The sequence below is a fragment of the Miniopterus natalensis genome, chromosome 4 (assembly GCF_054644295.1).
Source record: "Miniopterus natalensis isolate mMinNat1 chromosome 4, mMinNat1.hap1, whole genome shotgun sequence".
In the NCBI taxonomy this organism is placed as follows: Eukaryota; Metazoa; Chordata; class Mammalia; order Chiroptera; family Miniopteridae; genus Miniopterus; species Miniopterus natalensis.
The window spans coordinates 7,672,853-7,691,928 of record NC_142084.1 but is presented as its reverse complement, the minus strand read 5'-3'; the positions used below and the strand labels follow the sequence as shown (position 1 = coordinate 7,691,928).

General features: G+C 49.5%; 2 protein-coding genes and 3 non-coding genes across 6 annotated transcripts; 1 reads left to right on the top strand and 4 right to left on the bottom strand.

Annotated features, from left to right (window-relative positions):
• Positions 1–1,367: 1,367 nt before the first annotated feature.
• Positions 1,368–1,440, bottom strand: TRNAV-CAC (transfer RNA valine (anticodon CAC)). The gene has a single exon. It is a non-coding gene; the product is annotated as a tRNA-Val (tRNA).
• A 2,079-nt stretch (positions 1,441–3,519) lies between these two features.
• On the top strand, positions 3,520–12,952 carry TRIM41 (tripartite motif containing 41). 2 transcript variants are annotated; one of them, XM_087816233.1, is made up of 6 exons: positions 3,520–4,607; positions 8,064–8,159; positions 9,898–10,128; positions 10,675–10,697; positions 10,855–10,982; positions 11,409–12,952. In XM_087816233.1, the coding sequence occupies exons 1-6, from the start codon at positions 3,792–3,794 to the stop codon at positions 12,011–12,013; spliced, it is 1,899 nt and encodes a 632-aa protein (XP_087672359.1). In that variant the 5' UTR covers positions 3,520–3,791; the 3' UTR covers positions 12,014–12,952. The 2 variants fall into 2 exon arrangements, with proteins under 2 accessions (XP_087672359.1, XP_087672360.1); XM_087816234.1 differs by having other exon boundaries at positions 9,865–10,128.
• A 1,211-nt stretch (positions 12,953–14,163) lies between these two features.
• Positions 14,164–18,771, bottom strand: RACK1 (receptor for activated C kinase 1). The gene is made up of 8 exons (XM_016201530.2): positions 18,544–18,771; positions 17,384–17,555; positions 16,685–16,832; positions 16,379–16,474; positions 15,870–15,980; positions 15,305–15,445; positions 14,688–14,798; positions 14,164–14,272 (listed from the first exon to the last, which is right to left on the bottom strand). The coding sequence occupies exons 1-8, from the start codon at positions 18,650–18,652 to the stop codon at positions 14,207–14,209; spliced, it is 954 nt and encodes a 317-aa protein (XP_016057016.1). The 5' UTR covers positions 18,653–18,771; the 3' UTR covers positions 14,164–14,206.
• Positions 17,003–17,081, bottom strand: LOC148093173 (small nucleolar RNA SNORD96 family). The gene has a single exon (XR_015714441.1). It is a non-coding gene; the product is annotated as a small nucleolar RNA SNORD96 family (small nucleolar RNA).
• Positions 18,210–18,277, bottom strand: LOC148093172 (small nucleolar RNA SNORD95). Its single transcript, XR_015714448.1, has one exon. It is a non-coding gene; the product is annotated as a small nucleolar RNA SNORD95 (small nucleolar RNA).
• Positions 18,772–19,076: the final 305 nt, after the last annotated feature.

Below are 19,076 nucleotides of genomic sequence, written 5' to 3'. Positions count from 1 at the left end.
GTGGTCACTTACTTGGAGGGGGAATTTAAAACTGGGCCTTTAATGAAAAAGCCAGCATTTTTAAGGGAATGTTTTCCAGACCCAGTGAAAAACAACAACAACAAAAATAACCCTGAAACCACAATTTGCAATTGAATCCACAGCCTTTGCGCAAGACAAAATGTCAAAGTTTACACGTTTCCAACACTAGGTTGTTTAGACTCATATGTTGCAAGATAAGACCATAGCTACAGCAACTCCCCAGGGGCCCATGAACAGGACTGAACTAGCAACGCTGCCTATTTTACAAACTCTAATCTATTCCTGTGCAGGCTGCTCTCAGGGGGTGTCATGCTACCACTTCCCAAACTCCCCCAGTTCGGCTATTCTTCGCTTAGCAAGGTTAATAAACCACCTTTATAGGATCCGCAGACTCCTCTTGTGGTCTGCTGTGTATGTGGGGAGGCTTCTTCAGCCAAAAAACAGCAAATGGGCTAAGGAAACAGTCAATAAAAGAAATGAATTTTAATTGCAGTTAAAGAAAAATTCTGTGACAAGACTGGTAAACTGAGGATGTTCATGTTAAGGAGGGTGTTCTAAAATAAAGGATATCTTTACATTCTCTTATGCGTGTGCAATATGTGGGGAGGCTGGCGTGTGTGGGGCAACGTTTCCAAAAAGATCGACCCTTAAAATCGAGCGTACAGAGAATACACTGAAGAAGAGGGCCTCAGGTTACAAAGGACACCTTTTTCTTGACTTGACCTGGAAACCAGGTGGCGGCATTGAGAGCGTGGAATCCCGACCTTCACATCACCTAGCAAGGTGCTAGCACATCGCAGGGCTAGGGCTTGGACTGACAAACGTCCAGGGCGGGCACTGGGGTCCTACCGCAGCTCTGGGAAGCTACGAGGCGCCTGGTCCGTGCTGAACGTAGATAGGCGGACTTGAGCTGGCGGAATGGTGGCCTGATGGACAGGGCCCTGGAATTGTCACCGTTAGCAAAAGGAAAGGAGCCCAACATGGAATTCGAACCCACAACCTTGAAATTAGGGGTTTCATGCCTTACCGCCTGAGTGAGGCCAAGAGGCAGCTAATGTCTGCTTTTATGTCTCAAAAGACCGAGATTCAGATGCAGGGACACGAATATACTTCAAGAACCAACTGTACAAGTGCTGCGGAGCGCCCGCCGTGCGCCTGGCTCTGTCCTAGTCCCTAGGCCCCGACGTGGGGTACGATGCCCACCCGGCTTCCGAAGGGGAGTTTTAGTCCCCGACCCCCCGAAACGGATAGACTTACACGTGTTCTTAAGCCACGTGACAACCACTTGTCCTCCAGACTTTGGGGCGGGGAAACCACTGTAGAAACGCGAACTGGATCAAAAAACTTGTTTCCGCCCGGTTTCGAACCGGGGACCTTTCGCGTGTGAGGCGAACGTGATAACCACTACACTACGGAAACCGCTGCCTACTGCTCTCGGCTGGCACCTCCCTGAAGCTACCGTGGCCCGGGTGGCGGGGTGAAATAAAGCCCACGCTCCAGCTGGACCGAGCCTGAGCTCCCTGCGCCCGGCAGCTGAGCTACGGTTCAGGTGCTGTGACCGCACTTCTATGACAACCCGCAGCTCCTGGGTTGGCCTCCAATAGCTCATTCACGAGGACTCGTAGTTTGGGCACCACCCCCTTCGGAAGTACAGGCCCGCTTCGAGCTTACCCACCCGCATCGCCGGCACTCGCTGGGGGTTCTGTGCAAGAATAACGGCCCTGTAACTTCCACGCAGTCTTTTAAAAAAATTAAATGACACGTTTTTAAAACTTTCAAGTATTACAGTATTTCTCTCGCACAAAAAAAATCTATCTGACAGATGCTAACGGCAGCATCTAATACAGTTCTGCATCCCAGATGCGATTTTCTCAAGTAAAACCAATACCACAAACCCATTATGAGCCCCTGCTCTGAGACTGGGACCCCATGAAAACAGACCTCGAGGTGTTTTGGGCACGGAGCCCGAGTGGTGCTGATTGAATCGATGGCACTTGGGAAAAAAGGTTTTTGTTTTGTTTTCTTTAAGGTAATACGTTTATTTGGTTGGAAATTCAAAAGATACAAAAGGATATATACGAAAAAGTATCCTTCCTGTCCCGGACCCTTGGCGTTCCCAGAGAATATCTGCCACTAGTATTCTTCCAGAGACAGACGACGATGACAGGCACGGGCAGCTAAGCTTCATCACTATGTACTAATCAACATTCTATCACTTTGCATGACTTCAACTGATTTCACAAAACCCTCTAAGATAGGAACTATTATCCGTATTTGATAGGAGTAAACACAGGACATAAACATCAAATACATTTAACAGCCTCCCCTCCCCCCCTTTTACAGATGGCAGTACACTCTACACACTGTTGGGTGCCTCGGTTTTCTCACTTAATACCTCTTGAAGTGCACTCTCCCTCCCGGGAGCACGCCTGCGCCTTTCCCGGCCCCCTCTTCGTTTCCCACAGGCGTGCACCTCCTGAACTCTAAGGGTCCTTAACAGACTTGCAATCAGGGGAGCAATGACGGCTGGGCTAACCCCGTGAACCTGTCCCCGAGACCCCCTTTTCTCTGACTCTCCAGCGAGCTGACAGCAGCCCGGCCTTGGCTCATTTATTTCCCATAACGTTTCTAGAAAGCCAAGGCAGCCCCGCCTAGCGTCTCTCCTGTTGCTTCCTCTAACCTAAGCCCTTCCTTGTTTCACTGTCCCCAGCTTTAATAAACAGTACTCTCAAAAAAAAATCTTGAAGGATTCCTTTTGACAGCTCGCGTGTTCCACTATGTGAACGTGCATGTAATGACTTGCCACTCACTATCCCTTTACTGATGTGCAGTTCGGAAAGCTCCTCTATGTACTGTGACAGTGACCAGAAGGCAGTTTCTACAATGGGTGTGGAAATGCCAACCATAGTGCGGAGGAGGGTAAAGGTCTCTGGCCCCACCCACCGCACTTCTTCAGACCCCGCCCCCTGATGGTCACTGAGGGACGCTCCGAGTCCTCAAACGACGTCGTCCTCTGCCTAGAAGGGCCGGAAATACTCTAGGGCGCTCACTGGCACCCGCCCCTCTGCTTCCGGCATCAGCTGTGAGGAGTGCTTGCTGCAGTCCTTCGAGTCCGGCCGGTAGGATGGCGCCGGGCCGGTGCTGTCATAGCACCGACAGCGGACGGCCGCAAAGGCTTCCATCGTCTCCCGAAGTTTATCCCCAGTGGTGGGGGGTGAGGGTGGCCGGCCCTTCTGTTTCGTCTCTCACTCCCCCGTACTACAGAGATGCGGGCCTCCGTTGTTCTAGCCCTCCCGCCCTCTTCCCGAGTGGATGCTAGAGCGCCTCTTTGTCGTTTCCTGTCCTCCAGGGCCCGGGGCGGGAAGGGAGCTTTGCGAGACCGCGGAAGGAACTCTCTAGCTTGGGTGGCTTGTAGGCACCGGAAGTGTCGAGAGGGAGAACGGAAGTGAGGGGGCGGAGCCAGGAAGTGAGGAGGGGCGGGGGTTTATGAGGAGGCCCAGGGAGCGTTGGGGGCAGATTTGCACTCAGGGCCACCTGAGGGACTTGGCGGTAGCGCTCAGCTGTGTCCTCTCCCCTCGCAGACACACGCTTGTCGTCCGGGAGTAGGAAACCGTGTGGAGGGGTGGGCTGTCGGGAGGACATTAATCTACCTGCGCTTGAGGCTAGGTGTGGAGAGGCAGGTCTGGGGGTGGGGCCGGGTCGTCAGGGCGTCTGATAGGGAAGACCCCCCCCGCCCCCTCACCTTCTACCCTGGCTGAGTGGACACTAAGATGGCTGCCGTTGCCATGGCACCCAACCCTGTGCAGACCCTTCAGGAGGAGGCGGTGTGCGCCATCTGCCTCGATTACTTCACGGACCCCGTGTCCATCGGCTGCGGGCACAACTTCTGCCGAGTGTGTGTGACCCAGCTGTGGGGAGGGGAGGACGAGGAGGACAGGGACGAGTTGGACCGGGAGGAGGAGGAGGAGGAGGAGGATGGGGAAGAGGAGGAAGTGGAGGCCGTGGGGGCCGGCGGGGGCTGGGACACCCCCATGAGGGATGAAGACTACGAGGGCGACTTGGAGGAAGAGGTCGAGGAGGAAGAGGAAGGTGTGTTCTGGACTGGTGGCATGGGCGGGTCCAACTGGGACAACATGGACTACGTGTGGGAGGAGGAGGAGGAGGAAGAAGACCTGGACTACTACTTGGGGGACATGGAGGAGGACCTGAGGGGGGAGGACGAGGAGGACGAGGAAGAAGTGCTGGAGGAGGAGGAGGAAGAGGAGCTAGACCCCGTCTCGTCGCTCCCCCCGCCCCCAGCCCCGCGGAGGTGCTTCACCTGCCCCCAGTGCCGGAAGAGCTTTCCCAGGCGGAGCTTCCGCCCCAACCTGCAGCTGGCCAACATGGTCCAGGTGATTCGACAGATGCACCCGGCACCTGGTCGGGGGAACCGTGGGAATGAGCAGGGCATCTGTCCCAAGCACCAAGAAGCCCTGAAGCTCTTCTGTGAGGTGGATGAAGAGGCCATCTGTGTGGTGTGTCGAGAATCTAGGAGCCACAAGCAGCACAGCGTGGTGCCCCTGGAGGAGGTGGTGCAGGAGTACAAGGTGAGAGGAGTAGAAGATGGGAGTCTAGGGGGGGAGGAGAGGAAGGAAGGAGCTGGGAAAAAGAAATGTCCCCCACCCCCAAAGAACCTTCCCCGCAAAGAACCTCGTGTACTGGCGAGCTGACCCTCCTTGTCTAAACACTTACTGCCACCAAGGGTTAGCGTGGGAAGGATCCTGTACACGGACAAAGCAGACACAGTGAAGACCAGGGAAGACTGGCTTTCTCAAAGGAAATTGGGCAAAGCTGGTGATGCCATATCACTGGCCTGTGTCTCCTGGGGAAAAACCACTACTCTTTCACGCTCTCCCTGTCTCTAAGTGTAGAAGTGCAGGTGACATGCCCCTAGGGCTTTACCACCAGTCTCATTTTCCTTTGGTCTATCCTTGATTGAGACCCCTAGAGATGGGAAGAACTTGGGGCCTCAAGGAACAAAAAAGGACGCTGAGGAGTAGGCACATTGTAATAACTCCTAGTGTCAGACCCAGATGCCCTGAACTTGCCTTCTAATGGGTTCTCCACCCACCCCACGTTATGGCTTGGTTCTCCCCCTGAGGACTTCTGTTTGATATGCATCTTTCTGATGTACTGGCCAGAACTTCTTACCTTTCCTGGGAATTCAGAAAAAAGGGCGAGACTTTAAGTCTCTGAATGTCTTTGAACTTTATTTTCTCCAGGATTAAAAATTAATATTTATTGAACATAAACTGTGTACTCCAGGCACTATACTAAGCACTTTTCATGGACTGTCTCATTTAAAACTCAAAACAACCCTGTGAGTTTGATATGGTTTCTATTCCCATTTTACAGATCGGGAAACAGAGTCAGAGAGATTTAAATAATATACACAGGGCCACACAGCTACTAGTAAGTGATGGACTTGGTTATGACCTACCTTCCTATCCCCGCCCCTCCCCCCACCCCCTTGGTCTATACTGTTAACAAGGTCACCAGTATTTGGATGTCTGTTTGACTTTTTTGACATACAACTTCATCTTGGAGTCTGATTCTATTTTGGTTAATATCTTGCCCCCTACTTTTGATCCTGACTCTCTTTGGACATAGGTAAAGGAGATTTGGCTGTGAGACAGCCAGCACAAATATCACTACTTAGCGAAGGCCTGGATGTGTTTGAAGCAGTGGGACCGGGAAGAGGAGAAGGTAGCTTCTATGTGATTGGCACAGAGTTTTTTTGTTTTATGACTTGTGTTTTCATACCTTCTGATTCCTACAATAATCTCATTTAGGTATTATTATCGTTACCCCAATTTTAGAGTAATGTGTCTAGATCTTCTCAGCTATGAGTGGTAGAGGTAAAACAAACCGACATCCCTTCATGGCATGTTAACTATTTCTTCCACACAGTGATTGTCAAATGTGGCTGATTGGCCAAATTACTAGTGCTGATTTTCAAAAGTAGAGTGGGCTCTACCACTAGAGATTCTGAAGCAATGACAAGGAGAGTATCTTTAGGAAGCCCAGCATAGTATAGGGTGCACTGCATTGGTAATATCACTTGCCTTTTAGGCCATGCAATATTAGGGGAAGTTGTGAGCTCCTTTTGTCATTCTCTTTTATATCCCCTCAGTTCCTAGTTAACTGTACCCATTAAAGAGTGTGTAGTCACTTTGGTAACTGGATCCCAGGGTGGAATATTCATGGGCATTCCATCCCTTTTTCCTTCACACTCCTCTTGCAGGATTTTTGAAGAGTTTCTGAAACCGAATTTTAATTTGTGTTAACCACATCTATTGAATGCCAGTCCAGTAGGGCTCTGCAATTTGGGGAAGTCACATAGACACAAATAATCTGATATTAATTGATCAGCAAATGTCAATAACAAGTTTTATTATATAGAACTAATTTGAGTTGATTCCCTTTCTAAGTTATAGGCTATTTTACAGGCAAGTAGTTTGTTCTGTTCAGATACATACACTAACTAGCACTAGCTTGGCACTGTGTTTTGTAGAAATATTTCTTTATTGAATAGGTGGTAACACACAAATGATGTACAAATAAAGGTCCAAAACAGTTAAAGTTCCTTGAAAATTTTGCCTACTATATTTGGATTTCTGCTTCTCAATTTTTTGTGAACGATTTAGGAAAAATATTAAATAGAAAATTTAAGCATCATAAATTCTGTATTAATAGAGTTAAAATTATTGACACTGCTGGAGAAAAGTAGAAAGTCATATCAAAAGGCAAAATTTTGTGTAGTTTATGCTATTTTCATGTTATGGATTGATTGTAATCATATTACTGTAATTTTTCTACAACCACTTACCTGCGCAACAACGGCCTTTTGTACCCTGAGTCATTAACTTCTTTAGTTCAAGGGTCATTGTCAGGCCTTTCATTGGCAGCTTAAGGCCTAGGTAGGGAATACTAGGTAACATTTACTGATCTGTTGCTAGATGCCAGACACTGTGCTAAGCATACTACCCAAGGGGTAGATTCTGTTATTCCCAGTTCCCATTTTAAGATGAAACTGGAATCGGCTTGCTTCAGGTCACCTGACTGCATTTAGGATCAGATTGGAGTCTAGACTTGAGCTCTTCTGCCCTCTGTTACCCCTCAAGGAAAAGGAGGGATAAACACAGAAGCAGAAGACATAAAAAAGGAAATAAATAGGTTGGGCGTATCTCACCCATTCTGATCTAACAGCCTTTTAAAGAAAAAAATTGCTACAAATGATCGGAACACAGAGCTTAGCTTAAGTGCATATTTGTTGTGAAGGTTGAATTTTTAGGAGGAGAGAGTTTTTGTTTTTCATTTAGCAAGTGATTGAGTGGGAGAGAAAGCAGAAGGATAGAGAGAAACATAGAAATTAAAGTGGCAACCAAGAGTCCCTGTGTCCTGGGAAAGGCAGACACACTTGTAATGATCATAGTGCTTGGGAAGTATTGTAAAGCCAGAAAAAGACAAGGAATTTTATGTGGCTAAAACTAAAAGTCTGTAGAAGGGGTAGGTACGGGAGAGGAAGCTGGAAATGTAGGGGCAGTTAGAAGGTCATATTTTGCAAGTGGTAGAGAACCACTGACGGATTTTTATCTTTTGAAAATCATCAGAAAATTTCTTAGAGATGAAAGTTATGCGGAAGATTGCTTATGAGGGGGAAGGGACCATGAGCAGGAACATTCATATGGAAGGACTTTGTATGGTGAGGTGCTCAAGCCAGGCCCACTCTACCTCAGAGTGGGGGGCTCTCTAGTCAGGATCCTACCTTTAGAGAACACATCCTGGGCTGTGGACATGAGTGCAAGTGGAGGCTTGGAGCCTTTGTCATCATCTGAAGAGAAGGAAGAGGAGGAAGGTAGTATGATGCTCATTTGATAACTGTGATGGGGATCAGGCTTTGAGACCCAGCCCATTGCAGGGAGGATTGGGGAAGATGGGTTCTGTGAGCAGGTGCCCTCTCCCAGCCCAGGCCATTAGCCTTCCTTTTACTGTTCCCTCAGGCCAAACTGCAGGGGCATGTGGAACCTCTAAGGAAGCACCTGGAGGCTGTGCAGAAGATGAAAGCCAAGGAGGAGAGGCGGGTGACAGAGCTGAAGGTGGGTGAATGTCCTTGACAGGGGCTGACTGACTCTGGTCAGGGCAGGGAAGATGGGCTGCCCACTCTTATTAGTGGTGACTAGATCTCCTGAAGAGGAGCAGCCAAGGCCTGGAAAAGAGGTAGACACCCTCCCAGGGTCTTGAGAGAGAGGAGCCTTAGAGGGTCAGGAGGTATATACATTCCCAGGTTCCAAAGTGGGGTGAGAGGCCTAGCTTGGAGAGATTGGGTGTCTGGCTCAAGGCCGCAGAGCAGGCTTACCATTCCAGACACCTAACTCTAGAGCCATTGTCCCACCACCCTGTGCCAACCATGCTGGATAGTGGAGGACAGAAGGGGGCAAGCCAAAATCCATGAAGCAGCCATCAGAAAAGCCCCAGATCCCAGAATAGATGGCAGGTGGTGGGCAGGGCAGTTTTGAGTATGAGAAGGGGCCAGGATATTTAGTGGAGGGGAGGAATTAGTGAATGTTGGAATTGCAGACCTAATATCTTCTAGTCCAGTGTTTCTCGGCCTTTTTCATTATTTCTCACCTCTCCCCAAGGAGTATTTTTAGATATTTCCCCCCCAATTCCCACCTGTCATCCCGTTTTTGTAAGGCCACCAGGCACTGGAATGGTCTGCTCCTAAGCTTCAGAGACCAAGTCTGGGACATCCCTCCTGTTGCACCTCTAGACCCCCATCTCCTCTATGCCTGCCACCCTGGCTGGTGGGTGGGCCTTACCACTTCCCAGGGCCTGTGCTTGTTGCCACCTACACTTTAGGGACTCTGCTGATCACTGCCTTGCACTGAGTGGGAGAATCTGGATCTGGGAGTTAGAGAGTCCTCTTGCTCCCAGTTGGTTGCCCAATTTGAGACTTTTGGGCTCCTGGTGTGCAGAGAAGGTGTAAAGATCTGAGTGTCACTGGGACAGAGAGAGAAACTAACTTATTTCACCCACTTGCCATTCAGAACTTCCCTCCCCACTCTAGCCTGTCACCTTTTGTCCCAGGAATGTCTCCAGCTGATGATACATGGGCAAAAAGCGTGCCCACCATCTGGGATTGACCAACTCAGGCGAATGGGGTGGGAGTGGACAGATGTTTTCTCTTATAATAGAAATACCTACATAATAATATTCTTGATTTTGCCTCTTAGCCTTTAAAGTATAAAATATTATCTGGCCCTTTACAGAAAAAGTTTGCCTATTCCTGATCTGGAATTGAGTGACTTTACCAAGGTCACTAGTGGTATACTCAGGACCTTAACTTCATATCTTTATTCCTGAGTTTTTTATTCAAGAAATTTTTACCAAGCACCTGTTCTGTGGTTGGTGCTGCACCGGGGCCCAGGCATCGGGGAAAAGGAGGTCAAAGGGCACTCCAATGTAAAGATACCGTTTCCAGTTGAGATTTTTGCCAGGAGAGCGCGATACCTATGGGAATGGTCCTGATTTAGATATGGAGGGGAGGGAAGGCTTCTCTTAGGGATCACGAAAGCTTAGATCTGAAGAGTGAGTCAAGTTAGGTAGCCAAGGTAGAAGTATTGCAGGCAGAGAGGGGTGAGTTTTGGACCAGTGTGCGGGGAGTGGGGGGATGACGCTTCGTAAGGCTGGGAGTGGGAAAAGGGGACAGGTGCCTCTCTCCTTTCAGGATGTAGGGCTCCTTTGCCTTGGGTTGAGGGGCAGCAGTTGCACAATTGGAGATTTATATTTCTGTGTGTTGAGGTGGTATCCACCACCCCCTTTGCATCATCCCAGAGCCAGATGAAGTCAGAGCTGGCAGCTGTGGCCTCAGAGTTTGGGCGGCTGACAAGGTTTCTGGCTGAAGAGCAGGCAGGGCTGGAGCGGCGCCTTCGAGAGATGCACGAAGCCCAGCTGGGGCGCGCAGGTGCAGCGGCCAGCCTTCTAGCGGAGCAGGCTGCCCAGCTGAGCCGCCTGCTGGCCGAGGCCCAGGAACGGAGCCAGCAAGGGGGCCTGCGGCTGCTCCAGGTGAGCAGTATCCCCTTCCCTGTCTGCTCCCCAGCACCCTGTGTTTGCTCTGTCAGGCATTGCTTACCAAACACCTGTCCATAGCTGCCTTTTCTCATTGGGAGAAACCCACAGGGATTTCACTTGAAGACTCAAAGGTCTTTTGAGGCTGAAGAGTTATTGCCAAATGTGTTGTGTGTGATTATACCCAATGAAAATAAAGAAGATTCAGTCGTAGAAGGAGGGCTTTAAATGAGAGTCGAGGAAAGAATTTTTGACAGTGACATTCTGAAAAGGATGACCAAGTCATACTGTGAAAATGATTTTTCTGGGGTTGAGAATTCTGTGCCTAGGCTCACAGCAGGATGAGAGGAGTTAGGTATGCTGAGGCATAGGGATGATTGAGATGGGTGCATGTTTAAGGCCTGGAGGTGCTTTTTCTCACTCCCTGTCTATGTTCAGTCTTTCTCTGGCTGGAATCAGGCTGGGAGAAGGGACCATCCCTGCACAGCTGACTCTCTCTTTGTCTTTCTCTCCCTCTCCTCTTTGTGTTTCTGTTATTCCCAGGACATCAAGGAGACTTTCAATAGGTGTGTTCTCACCCTTTATCCTTTGTGACCGTGGCATCTGGTCCCCCATCCTTGCCGCTTTTGGCTGTCCTGCCCCTCTCCTCTCCTTCCCCTTGGCTTCTATGCTTCCCTCTGGGAATATCATGGTCCCACCCCCTGCCTGGTCCCCTTCCTCCAGGTGTGAAGAGATACAGCTGGAGCCCCCAGAGATCTGGTCCCCTGACCCGTGTCAACCCCATAGCCATGACTTCCTGACAGACGCCATCGTGAGGAAAATGAGCCGGATGTTCTGTCAGGCTGCTCGAGGTAGGGAGGTCACCTGTACGACCTTCCTTTGCCTTTCCCTTCACAGACCTGAGATTGGGTTCTGAGGGAAGATGGGCCCCAGGGGAAGAATGGGGGCTGAGATGGAGCAGGCTACAGGTAGGCCACCTGGGGCTTCAAGCCAAGACTTCTGTCGTAGCCCAGGTAGGTGTTGGGGTGAGGGCTGGCAAGGAGCCAAGGCCAGAGGGAAGACCTGTCCAGTGTCCTGGAAACAAGAGTGGGGAAAGAGGTAGAACTCATAGGAACCTGATCCTGGCTTCTAGGAAGGAAGGGGGTGGGAAACTAAGGACAGCTGGGGGTCAAGGAAGTAAAGGGGGGAGGCCATTAGGAAAGGCTGAACCTTGGAGTTGGCTATTGATGGGGAAAAGTGGGCCCATCCCTGGCGTATTTGTCCTCTCCCCCTGCAAGTGGACCTGACACTGGACCCTGACACGGCTCACCCGGCCCTGATGCTGTCTCCTGACCGCCGGGGGGTCCGCCTGGCAGAGCGGCGGCAGGAGGTTGCTGACCATTCCAAGCGCTTCTCGGCCGACTGCTGCGTACTGGGGGCCCAAGGCTTCCGTTCTGGCCGGCACTACTGGGAGGTAGAGGTGGGTGGGCGGCGGGGCTGGGCGGTGGGTGCTGCCCGAGAATCAACCCATCATAAGGAGAAGGTGGGCTCTGGGGGTTCCTCTCTGGGCATCGGGGATGCCAGCTCTTCGTCACGCCATCACCACCGCCGCCGCCGGCTCCACCTACCCCAGCAGCCCCTTCTCCAGCGGGAAGTGTGGTGTGTGGGCACCAATGGCAAACGTTACCAGGCACAGAGCTCGACGGAGCAGACACTGCTGAGCCCAAGTGAGAAACCACGGCGCTTTGGCGTGTACCTGGACTATGAAGCTGGGCGCCTGGGCTTCTACAATGCAGAGACTCTGGCCCACGTGCACACCTTCTCAGCTGCCTTCCTGGGCGAGCGTGTCTTCCCTTTCTTCCGGGTGCTCTCCAAGGGTACCCGCATCAAGCTGTGCCCTTGATCAGCCTGCCACCCGCAGGGGCCCCTCTGGTCATCACTGGTGGGGCGGGTGGTGGTGGAGGGCGGCCCAAGTTTGGGGCCTCAAAGGCTCCCAAAACTGTTACTGCATTGCATCCTGCTCTTCCTTGACCCCAGGACCCTGATTCTCCCTCTAGGAGCCTAAGGAACCCTTCTGGCCTCCAGCTCTGCCTCCTCTCACCTACTATCTGTCCAACAGGTCTGCATGGGTCCCTGAAAACAGCTGCCTGGTCTTCCCCTTCCTGTCTACCCAGGGCTTGAGTTTGAATAGGGGAGGGGATATTTAATGTTATTAATTTCCCTTTCCCCTTCCCAGCTCTTAATCCTTCATGTCAGTTCCCAGGCTGGAGGATTTGGGCAAGACTCATGAGTACCCCATTCCAATTCCATTTTCTGATGCAAGATTTAGCTAAGGGATTTGGAAGCTTTGAGGGGAGGCAGGCTGGGCAAAGGGTAGAGCTGGATAATGACCATCTACTCTCTGGGGAAGGAGGGATTCTAAACTTTCTTCCACCCCCAATTTCTACCTCCATAGACTGGCCAGAATTTAGCTTCAGTGAGAGATCTGGAATGGTCGACACGATTGAAACTACATACCTTATACCCCCAAATAAATTATTTTCTCACCCTTTTTTCCAGCATATCTCACCCTACCCTTTTCCTCTGTCAGGCTCCTTCCCCTTGTTCAGTGGAGTTCCTTTTGTCAGTTTCCATCTTCTCTTCATGTCTAGTTCCATTTGATGAGCCCTGATGGGGAGCAGGGTTTGGGTCCCCAGGAGAGCCTTGGGTATAATCTATTTTTCTAGTAACCCTTTGCCTTCTGTCATTTATCAGCTTTCATCCTGTGCTTTGATGGCCCAGGTCAATTTATGTTCCTGGGGAAAAGGGAAGTTGGGTTGTGGAAATAAAAAGTTTTATTTGCTTCTCTTGTGGAGTCCATTCCTTTAGACTAGCAGAAACTGAGGATGTAACTCAGAAGCCATTTCCTTCTACAATAAGCCAGGCCCTCCACTAAATGAGATGGTTAATTGCATCTTTCCTCTATACCTGCCTTATCTGGTTAGCTGTTAGGCACAAGATCCTGTTTCAAGAGATTGGGATATAAACCTTACCCACTTGTATATCTTACCTACTTTACTAGCATATTCTTTAGACTAGCTGAAGATCACCTGCAGATTCCTATCTCTTGCTTGATTCCTACTGCTGTGCTTTAGGACTGTTTCCCTAAGAATCACCGCACCCATGGCTCAGGCAGCACTATATTTCCAAAGTATTTTTTATAAGTGAATGTATCTAGAAATCCCATAAAGTTGGAGCTAAAGTCAGAGTTGCCTCACTATTAGTTGAAGAGGAAATGGAAGGTACATACAGGCTACTTCAATATGCTGCTTGTCATTTAGCCAGCTCTGTGATTATGAATACCTCCAGACCCTTTTATAAAATTTAAAATCTCCAATTATGGAAGGAGTAAAAAGGAATTAAGTAGCAATTCTTTTGGTGAGCTGCCTTGCCTTTAAGATTTTTTTAAAAAAACCCATTTTAACAAAAGACCTAATATGATATAGGCTACATTATGAGTTTCAGAAAGTTTTTAATCTTCCTTTTGGAGGATGACAAAATGTTTCGTTCAATTCTTTTTTATGTGTTAAGATAATTGGACCGAGCCCTGGCTGGCGTGGATCAGCTGGTTGAGCATCATCTCAAGCATCTAGAGGGTGCAGATTCAATTTTCGGTCAGGGTTCATGCCCAGGTTGGGGGCTCAATCCCTAGTAGGGGGCGTGCAGGAGGCAGCCAATGTATGTTTCTCCCTTTCTCTCAAATCAATAGAAACATAAAATCTTATTAAAAAGATTTGGACCGGAGAATTCTGCTAACTTTAAATTGACTGCAAACACTGTGGAATAATCGGTCCCTTTCACTGAACAATTTCTTCACGCTTATGGGAGGCACTGAGAATCTATCTGAAACAGGACATTGTGATGAGGGAACCTAACACAGACTGACAACTTCTCCCACTTCCCCAAAGCCTTGTTTGGCCCATGCTTCCAGTCTGCCAGTATCTTAACTAAACCTGCAAGCAGCACAGCATAGGAAGCACCCCGCCCTGCCATCAGAGAAAGATTTTCTACAAGTCAGAAAACCAGTTTTTTATTTCTAAAGCTCTGTCTCGTATTTCTAGCGGGTGCCGATGGTCACCTGCCACACTCGCACCAGGTTGTCTGTGTAGCCGGCAAAGAGAGTCTGCAAAGGAGAAACGACAGGGATAGGTCAGGGCCATGAAACTGCAGTTCCACCAGTGCAGCCACAATGGCCCTTAAGATCCCCACTCTTCTAGCTACATGATTATAGGTGGTGATTATTCCTAGACGAAGTAACAGCTGGTAAATAAGGATTTATATTCTTGTATACTGGTCAAGTTAAAGTTAACTGAAAACAGGTAATCACTGTCCTCTAGACCATAATCTTTCCTCCAATGCAGGAACATGTACTCTCTTCACTGGCACAGCTAAATAGGTCCTCCCCAATCATCCTACTGCTGTCATTTTACTTCATGTCAAAGACGCTGACCTTGTAATTGGCACACGAGACACACTAAAAGCAGATAGGAAGAAAAAACAAGGTAGGAGCTGAGTCACCTGAGGACACATCCACTTACCTGGCCATCAGCAGACCAGGCCAGAGAGGTGCACTGGGGTGGCTCTGCCTTGCTGCTAGTACTGATAACTTCTTGCTTCAATTCATCTACAATGATCTTGCCCTCTAAGTCCTGGGGAAGGAACAAAACGGGTAAGGAATCTCTCAGCACTTTAATGCCACTGACAAACCCCCAAAACTGACAATAGAGGTCCCTTCTCAAAAGTCCCCTTTAACTCAGTCATCTCAACAGGAAAATTTTTGCCACCCCTGGTGCCACTTGGCAATGCCTAGAGGCATTTTTGGTCATAAAGGGAGTTTGCTATAGGCATCTACTGGTGAGACAAGACCAGGGATGCTGCTAATCATCCTAAAATACACAAGACTACCCCCCACCCCTTCAGTGAATTATTCAGACAAAAATGTCAATTGTGCTGAGGTTAAATAAGCTACTATAATTGGCCATCCCTTTTAGTAGGCAAAGATATAACCATTGCAAATCCCAACCCCAGGAAGTTTTAACTAGCTTTTTCTGGGTCTCCACCAACACCCCGACAGCAGTTGTCCAGGAAATCACATTGTTGCCCTGACTTAGAGAATACAGCTAGGTACCTGGCCTCAACTGTAACCCATACTCACCCAGATCTTGATGCTGGGGCCAGTCGCAGCACAGAGCCAGTAGCGATTGGGGCTGAAGCACAGGGCATTGATGATGTCCCCACCATCAAGAGTATAAAGGTGCTTGCCTTCATTGAGGTCCCACAGCATGGCCTGGCCATCCTGGGAGAGAGGAAAGGTGAGTCAGGGCAATGTGACCTCTTTCAGATGTTAATACCAGCTGTCTCAAGATTGTCTTAATTACCCCACTCCTGTATCCTGAACTTCCCAAAAACTAATGATTCAAGTAGCAATATTTACCTGTGTGCCTTTCCTTTAATGCACCACCTCACCCACCAACCCTAAGAGCCCATGACTTCTAAATCACTATGATCATTTTGGAAAACGAGATCCTAATCTCATCAATAGCTTCAAGAAACCAGATTTATAGAAGACGATCTCTTTCTTTTAAACAGTATACCTATCTGTATCATTTTCAGAAAGTAATCTTCAGAAACATTTATTCTTGGATTGCTATCTCACTGTCTTAGTATTCTTTCTAAGACACTGTCCCCAATGAGTAGGACACTCCTGGCCCCTTGAGTACCTTGCCTCCAGAAGCACAGAGGGATCCATCTGGAGAGACAGTCACAGTGTTCAGATACCCTGTGTGGCCGATGTGATTCGTCTTCAGCTTGCAGTTTGCCAGGTTCCATACCTAAATTTGAGGTGGTGGTGGTCATAGGTGAAGAACCTGGCTCTGTATCTGCCAGAGTCAAAAGAGCTCAAGTCAAACAGAAAGGGCTTTTATACCTTGTTTAAAAGTATTCCTGGATATGGTGGCCATATTTCATTCTATCAGTGACCTCCAAAAAAGTCTTGGCCACTTATGGACAATTAGAATTAAAACAGGTAATGAATATAGTAAAGGTACATGTTAAGGTAAACATCATTAGTTACTTTAGGCTCATCAATTAACTACTTTAGACCAACTAGCAAGAAGAAAATAGTAAACTGAGGGACAAATCTTTCAAAGTTGGAGCCTATGACCACCTAGGAGACAGTGGGAACACATCCCAGCTGGAAAAGGCCCTACAACCCTGGCTGTAAGCTCACCTTGACCAGCTTGTCCCAGCCACAGGACACGATGATGGGATTGCTGCTGTTGGGTGAGAATCGGACACAAGACACCCATTCTGAGTGGCTCTCATCCTACAGATGAAAAGGAAATTAGGGAAAACCATCTTGTCCCATGAAACTCTTGACCTCTACCCCTCAGTTATAATGTCAACCTTGTTTTCACACTTCCAAACACAAACCTTCAAGATCAATGAAACCTTTAGCAAATGAGGCCTGAAATCACCATATAAGGCCTAGGTTAAAAAGGGTATAAGAGAACCTTAACATGTGCCTTCACTTTACCTGGACAGTGTATTTGCATACACCCAGAGTATTCCATAACTTGATGGTTTTATCTCGGGAGCCAGAGACAATCTGCCGGTTGTCAGAGGAGAAGGCCACACTCAGCACATCCTTGGTATGGCCTACAAATCGGCGTGTGGTGGTGCCCCTGAGAGGAAGGACTTGGTCATTGTCTAGACAGACTTTGCAAGCATGCAAGCATTCTTCCAGGCAGACTGTTTCCTTGGCCTTGTTCCTGCCCAGTGGAGCTGTATTTATTCACATAACCCTGGACACGGCTCTGTACACAGCAGGCCCTTGGCTAAGACTATGCTAGAGAATCCCTTCAGAATTGCAGGACATGTCCTCACTCCCACATGGGGATTGGCTGACAATGTCGTCTGTCATCACCAGGATCCCTCATTATGCTCGACTATCCAAACACTAAGTTCCCAAGACAGAACCTGCTCAAACTCTTGCCTACTCTTAATGGCAATATCTGGCAAAACTGCTCAACAGATCACTCCTCAGCACCTCTGCATAACTGAAAGCAACAAGGAGGGTGGTCAAACAACCCCAACCACCCGCTCTAGGTGATCTCTTGACTTACAATTCCCACAAGGGACCGGAGGGCCCATGGGAAACCATCTTCCAACAGTATCTACCTTCTTTCTGCTGGCTTTCCCCCAATGCCCCAGAGCTAAGTGAGTAGCTACTTGCGTTGTGAGATCCCAGAGGCGAAGGGTTCCATCCCAGGAGCCAGAGAGGGCAAACTGGCCATCTGAGGAGATGACCACATCACTAACAAAATGGGAGTGACCCCGAAGAGCGCGTTGTGGGATGCCGTAGTTGGTCTCATCCCTGGTCAGCTTCCACATGATGATAGTCTTGTCTAAGGGTAATTAAAACAGAAAAGGAAACTCAGTGAGTAACCTCACAGGCCACTTACCTACTGGACAATCCAGGATGCCTTAAGGTCCTTGGTGGGTCTACAACCTAACAGATTAAGGACACTTAGGGAGGGGAACCGCAGGCTATGAGAGCATTACCAGCCAAGGCCAAGTGACTCACTATTCAAGACAGTCAAGTAGAGCTAAGCCGAAACGTGAGAATTTAACTTAGGTGTGCACAACTTGACCACATTATGGATGCCCTTTTCTGAGACTGAAACCAGTTCAACATCTAGTTCAGTTTTACCTGCCACCTAATTCAAAACTCTGCAGCTTGGAGATGGGAAGACTAGTTGTGGGCTGCCAAAAGTGCTGGGACTAGGGAAGCCTTTACACGCTACAGAATGGATCCTTTTTCTGAAACCTGTTTCACTCAAGCCTTCCGATTAAGCACCAGAGGTGATCCTAAAAAAACCCTCCGATCATCTTCAAGTGTGGGTGCAAACGAAAGGCACAAGACGCTTCCAAACGCAGTAAGGTGCAGAGATGAGAAAAAAACCGAAGACAGAAAGGGCAGGCTCAGGCCAGCTGGGGAAGAAGTTACGCATGGTCCCCTCGGTGCCCACCCGCTTCCCACTGAGCAGAGGGCCGGGCGGCAGCTCAGAAACAGCCTCTGGATCTCAGCAAGGGCACTCAGATGGCATGTTGGTGTCATCACCGCACCGCCCGACCGTAGGCTCCCGGGCACACTTAAACACACCCGTGGGGAGACGAGCAAGAAATTAAAAAGCCCCCAACCTGCAACCCTCCTGGTAGCCACTGGCTGATGTCTCGAGGTCTGCATCCCGGCTGAGGCCTAGGCACAGGTCCGCACACCCCTTACACCCAGGGTTTTTCCGGCCGCCAACACGCGTGCCACTGGCCCAGCCACGCGACGCGTACGGCCTCTCTTATCCTCCCCAACCCTCCGCCCCACATCTCAGTTCGTACCTCGAGAGGCGGACAATATCATGTCCGGGAACTGGGGAGTGGTAGCGATCTGGGTCACCCAGCCATTGTGGCCCTTGAGGGTGCCACGAAGGGTCATCTGCTCAGTCATGACGGCGGCGAGTGCGGGTGTCGCCGCAGCGACGAGGATGGACTTGGATACCTCAGAGAGAGGAGCAGCACAAGTACCACCGCCACGGCCCTGCCGAGGAAAAGAGAGAGCAGCCCCCGCCGGAACCGGAAATCCCCGCCCGCTCTTGCAAAATGGCGGCCCCCACGATTCAATGCTGCGCAAGATGGCGCCGCCGTGTAGAGCTTAGGGCGAGGTGAAATAGCAGGACCTTATGGTCCCTTCGCCATGCCGCATAATTTCGTAACGCGTACAAAGACATTCAGAAACCAACAGCACCGTGCTTAAAAATGCTCCTCGCACGCTTATTGGGACGTGATGCCTAAGAAGCGCAAGAGGGACGTGCAAGGTAAATTGCCCCGACTGCCTAGCGGCTTCTTTGTTCCTGCGGGCTACAGCGCCACCC

What these genes read in the sequence shown, in the direction of transcription:
- RACK1 (XM_016201530.2), bottom strand. Translation starts at nt 18,652, where the DNA reads ATGACTGAGCAGATGACCCTTCGTGGCACCCTCAAGGGCCACAATGGC. An exon ending in TATGCAAATACACTGTCCAG is followed by an intron (nt 16,475 to 16,684) that starts GTAAAGTGAAGG and finishes TTTCATCTGTAG; the next exon opens with GATGAGAGCCACTCAGAATG. An exon ending in TCTGTGCTTCTGGAGGCAAG is followed by an intron (nt 15,446 to 15,869) that starts GTACTCAAGGGG and finishes CCTCTCTCCCAG; the next exon opens with GATGGCCAGGCCATGCTGTG.
- TRIM41 (XM_087816234.1), top strand. Translation starts at nt 3,792, where the DNA reads ATGGCTGCCGTTGCCATGGCACCCAACCCTGTGCAGACCCTTCAGGAG. An exon ending in GGGGCCTGCGGCTGCTCCAG is followed by an intron (nt 10,129 to 10,674) that starts GTGAGCAGTATC and finishes TGTTATTCCCAG; the next exon opens with GACATCAAGGAGACTTTCAA. An exon ending in GTTCTGTCAGGCTGCTCGAG is followed by an intron (nt 10,983 to 11,408) that starts GTAGGGAGGTCA and finishes TCCCCCTGCAAG; the next exon opens with TGGACCTGACACTGGACCCT.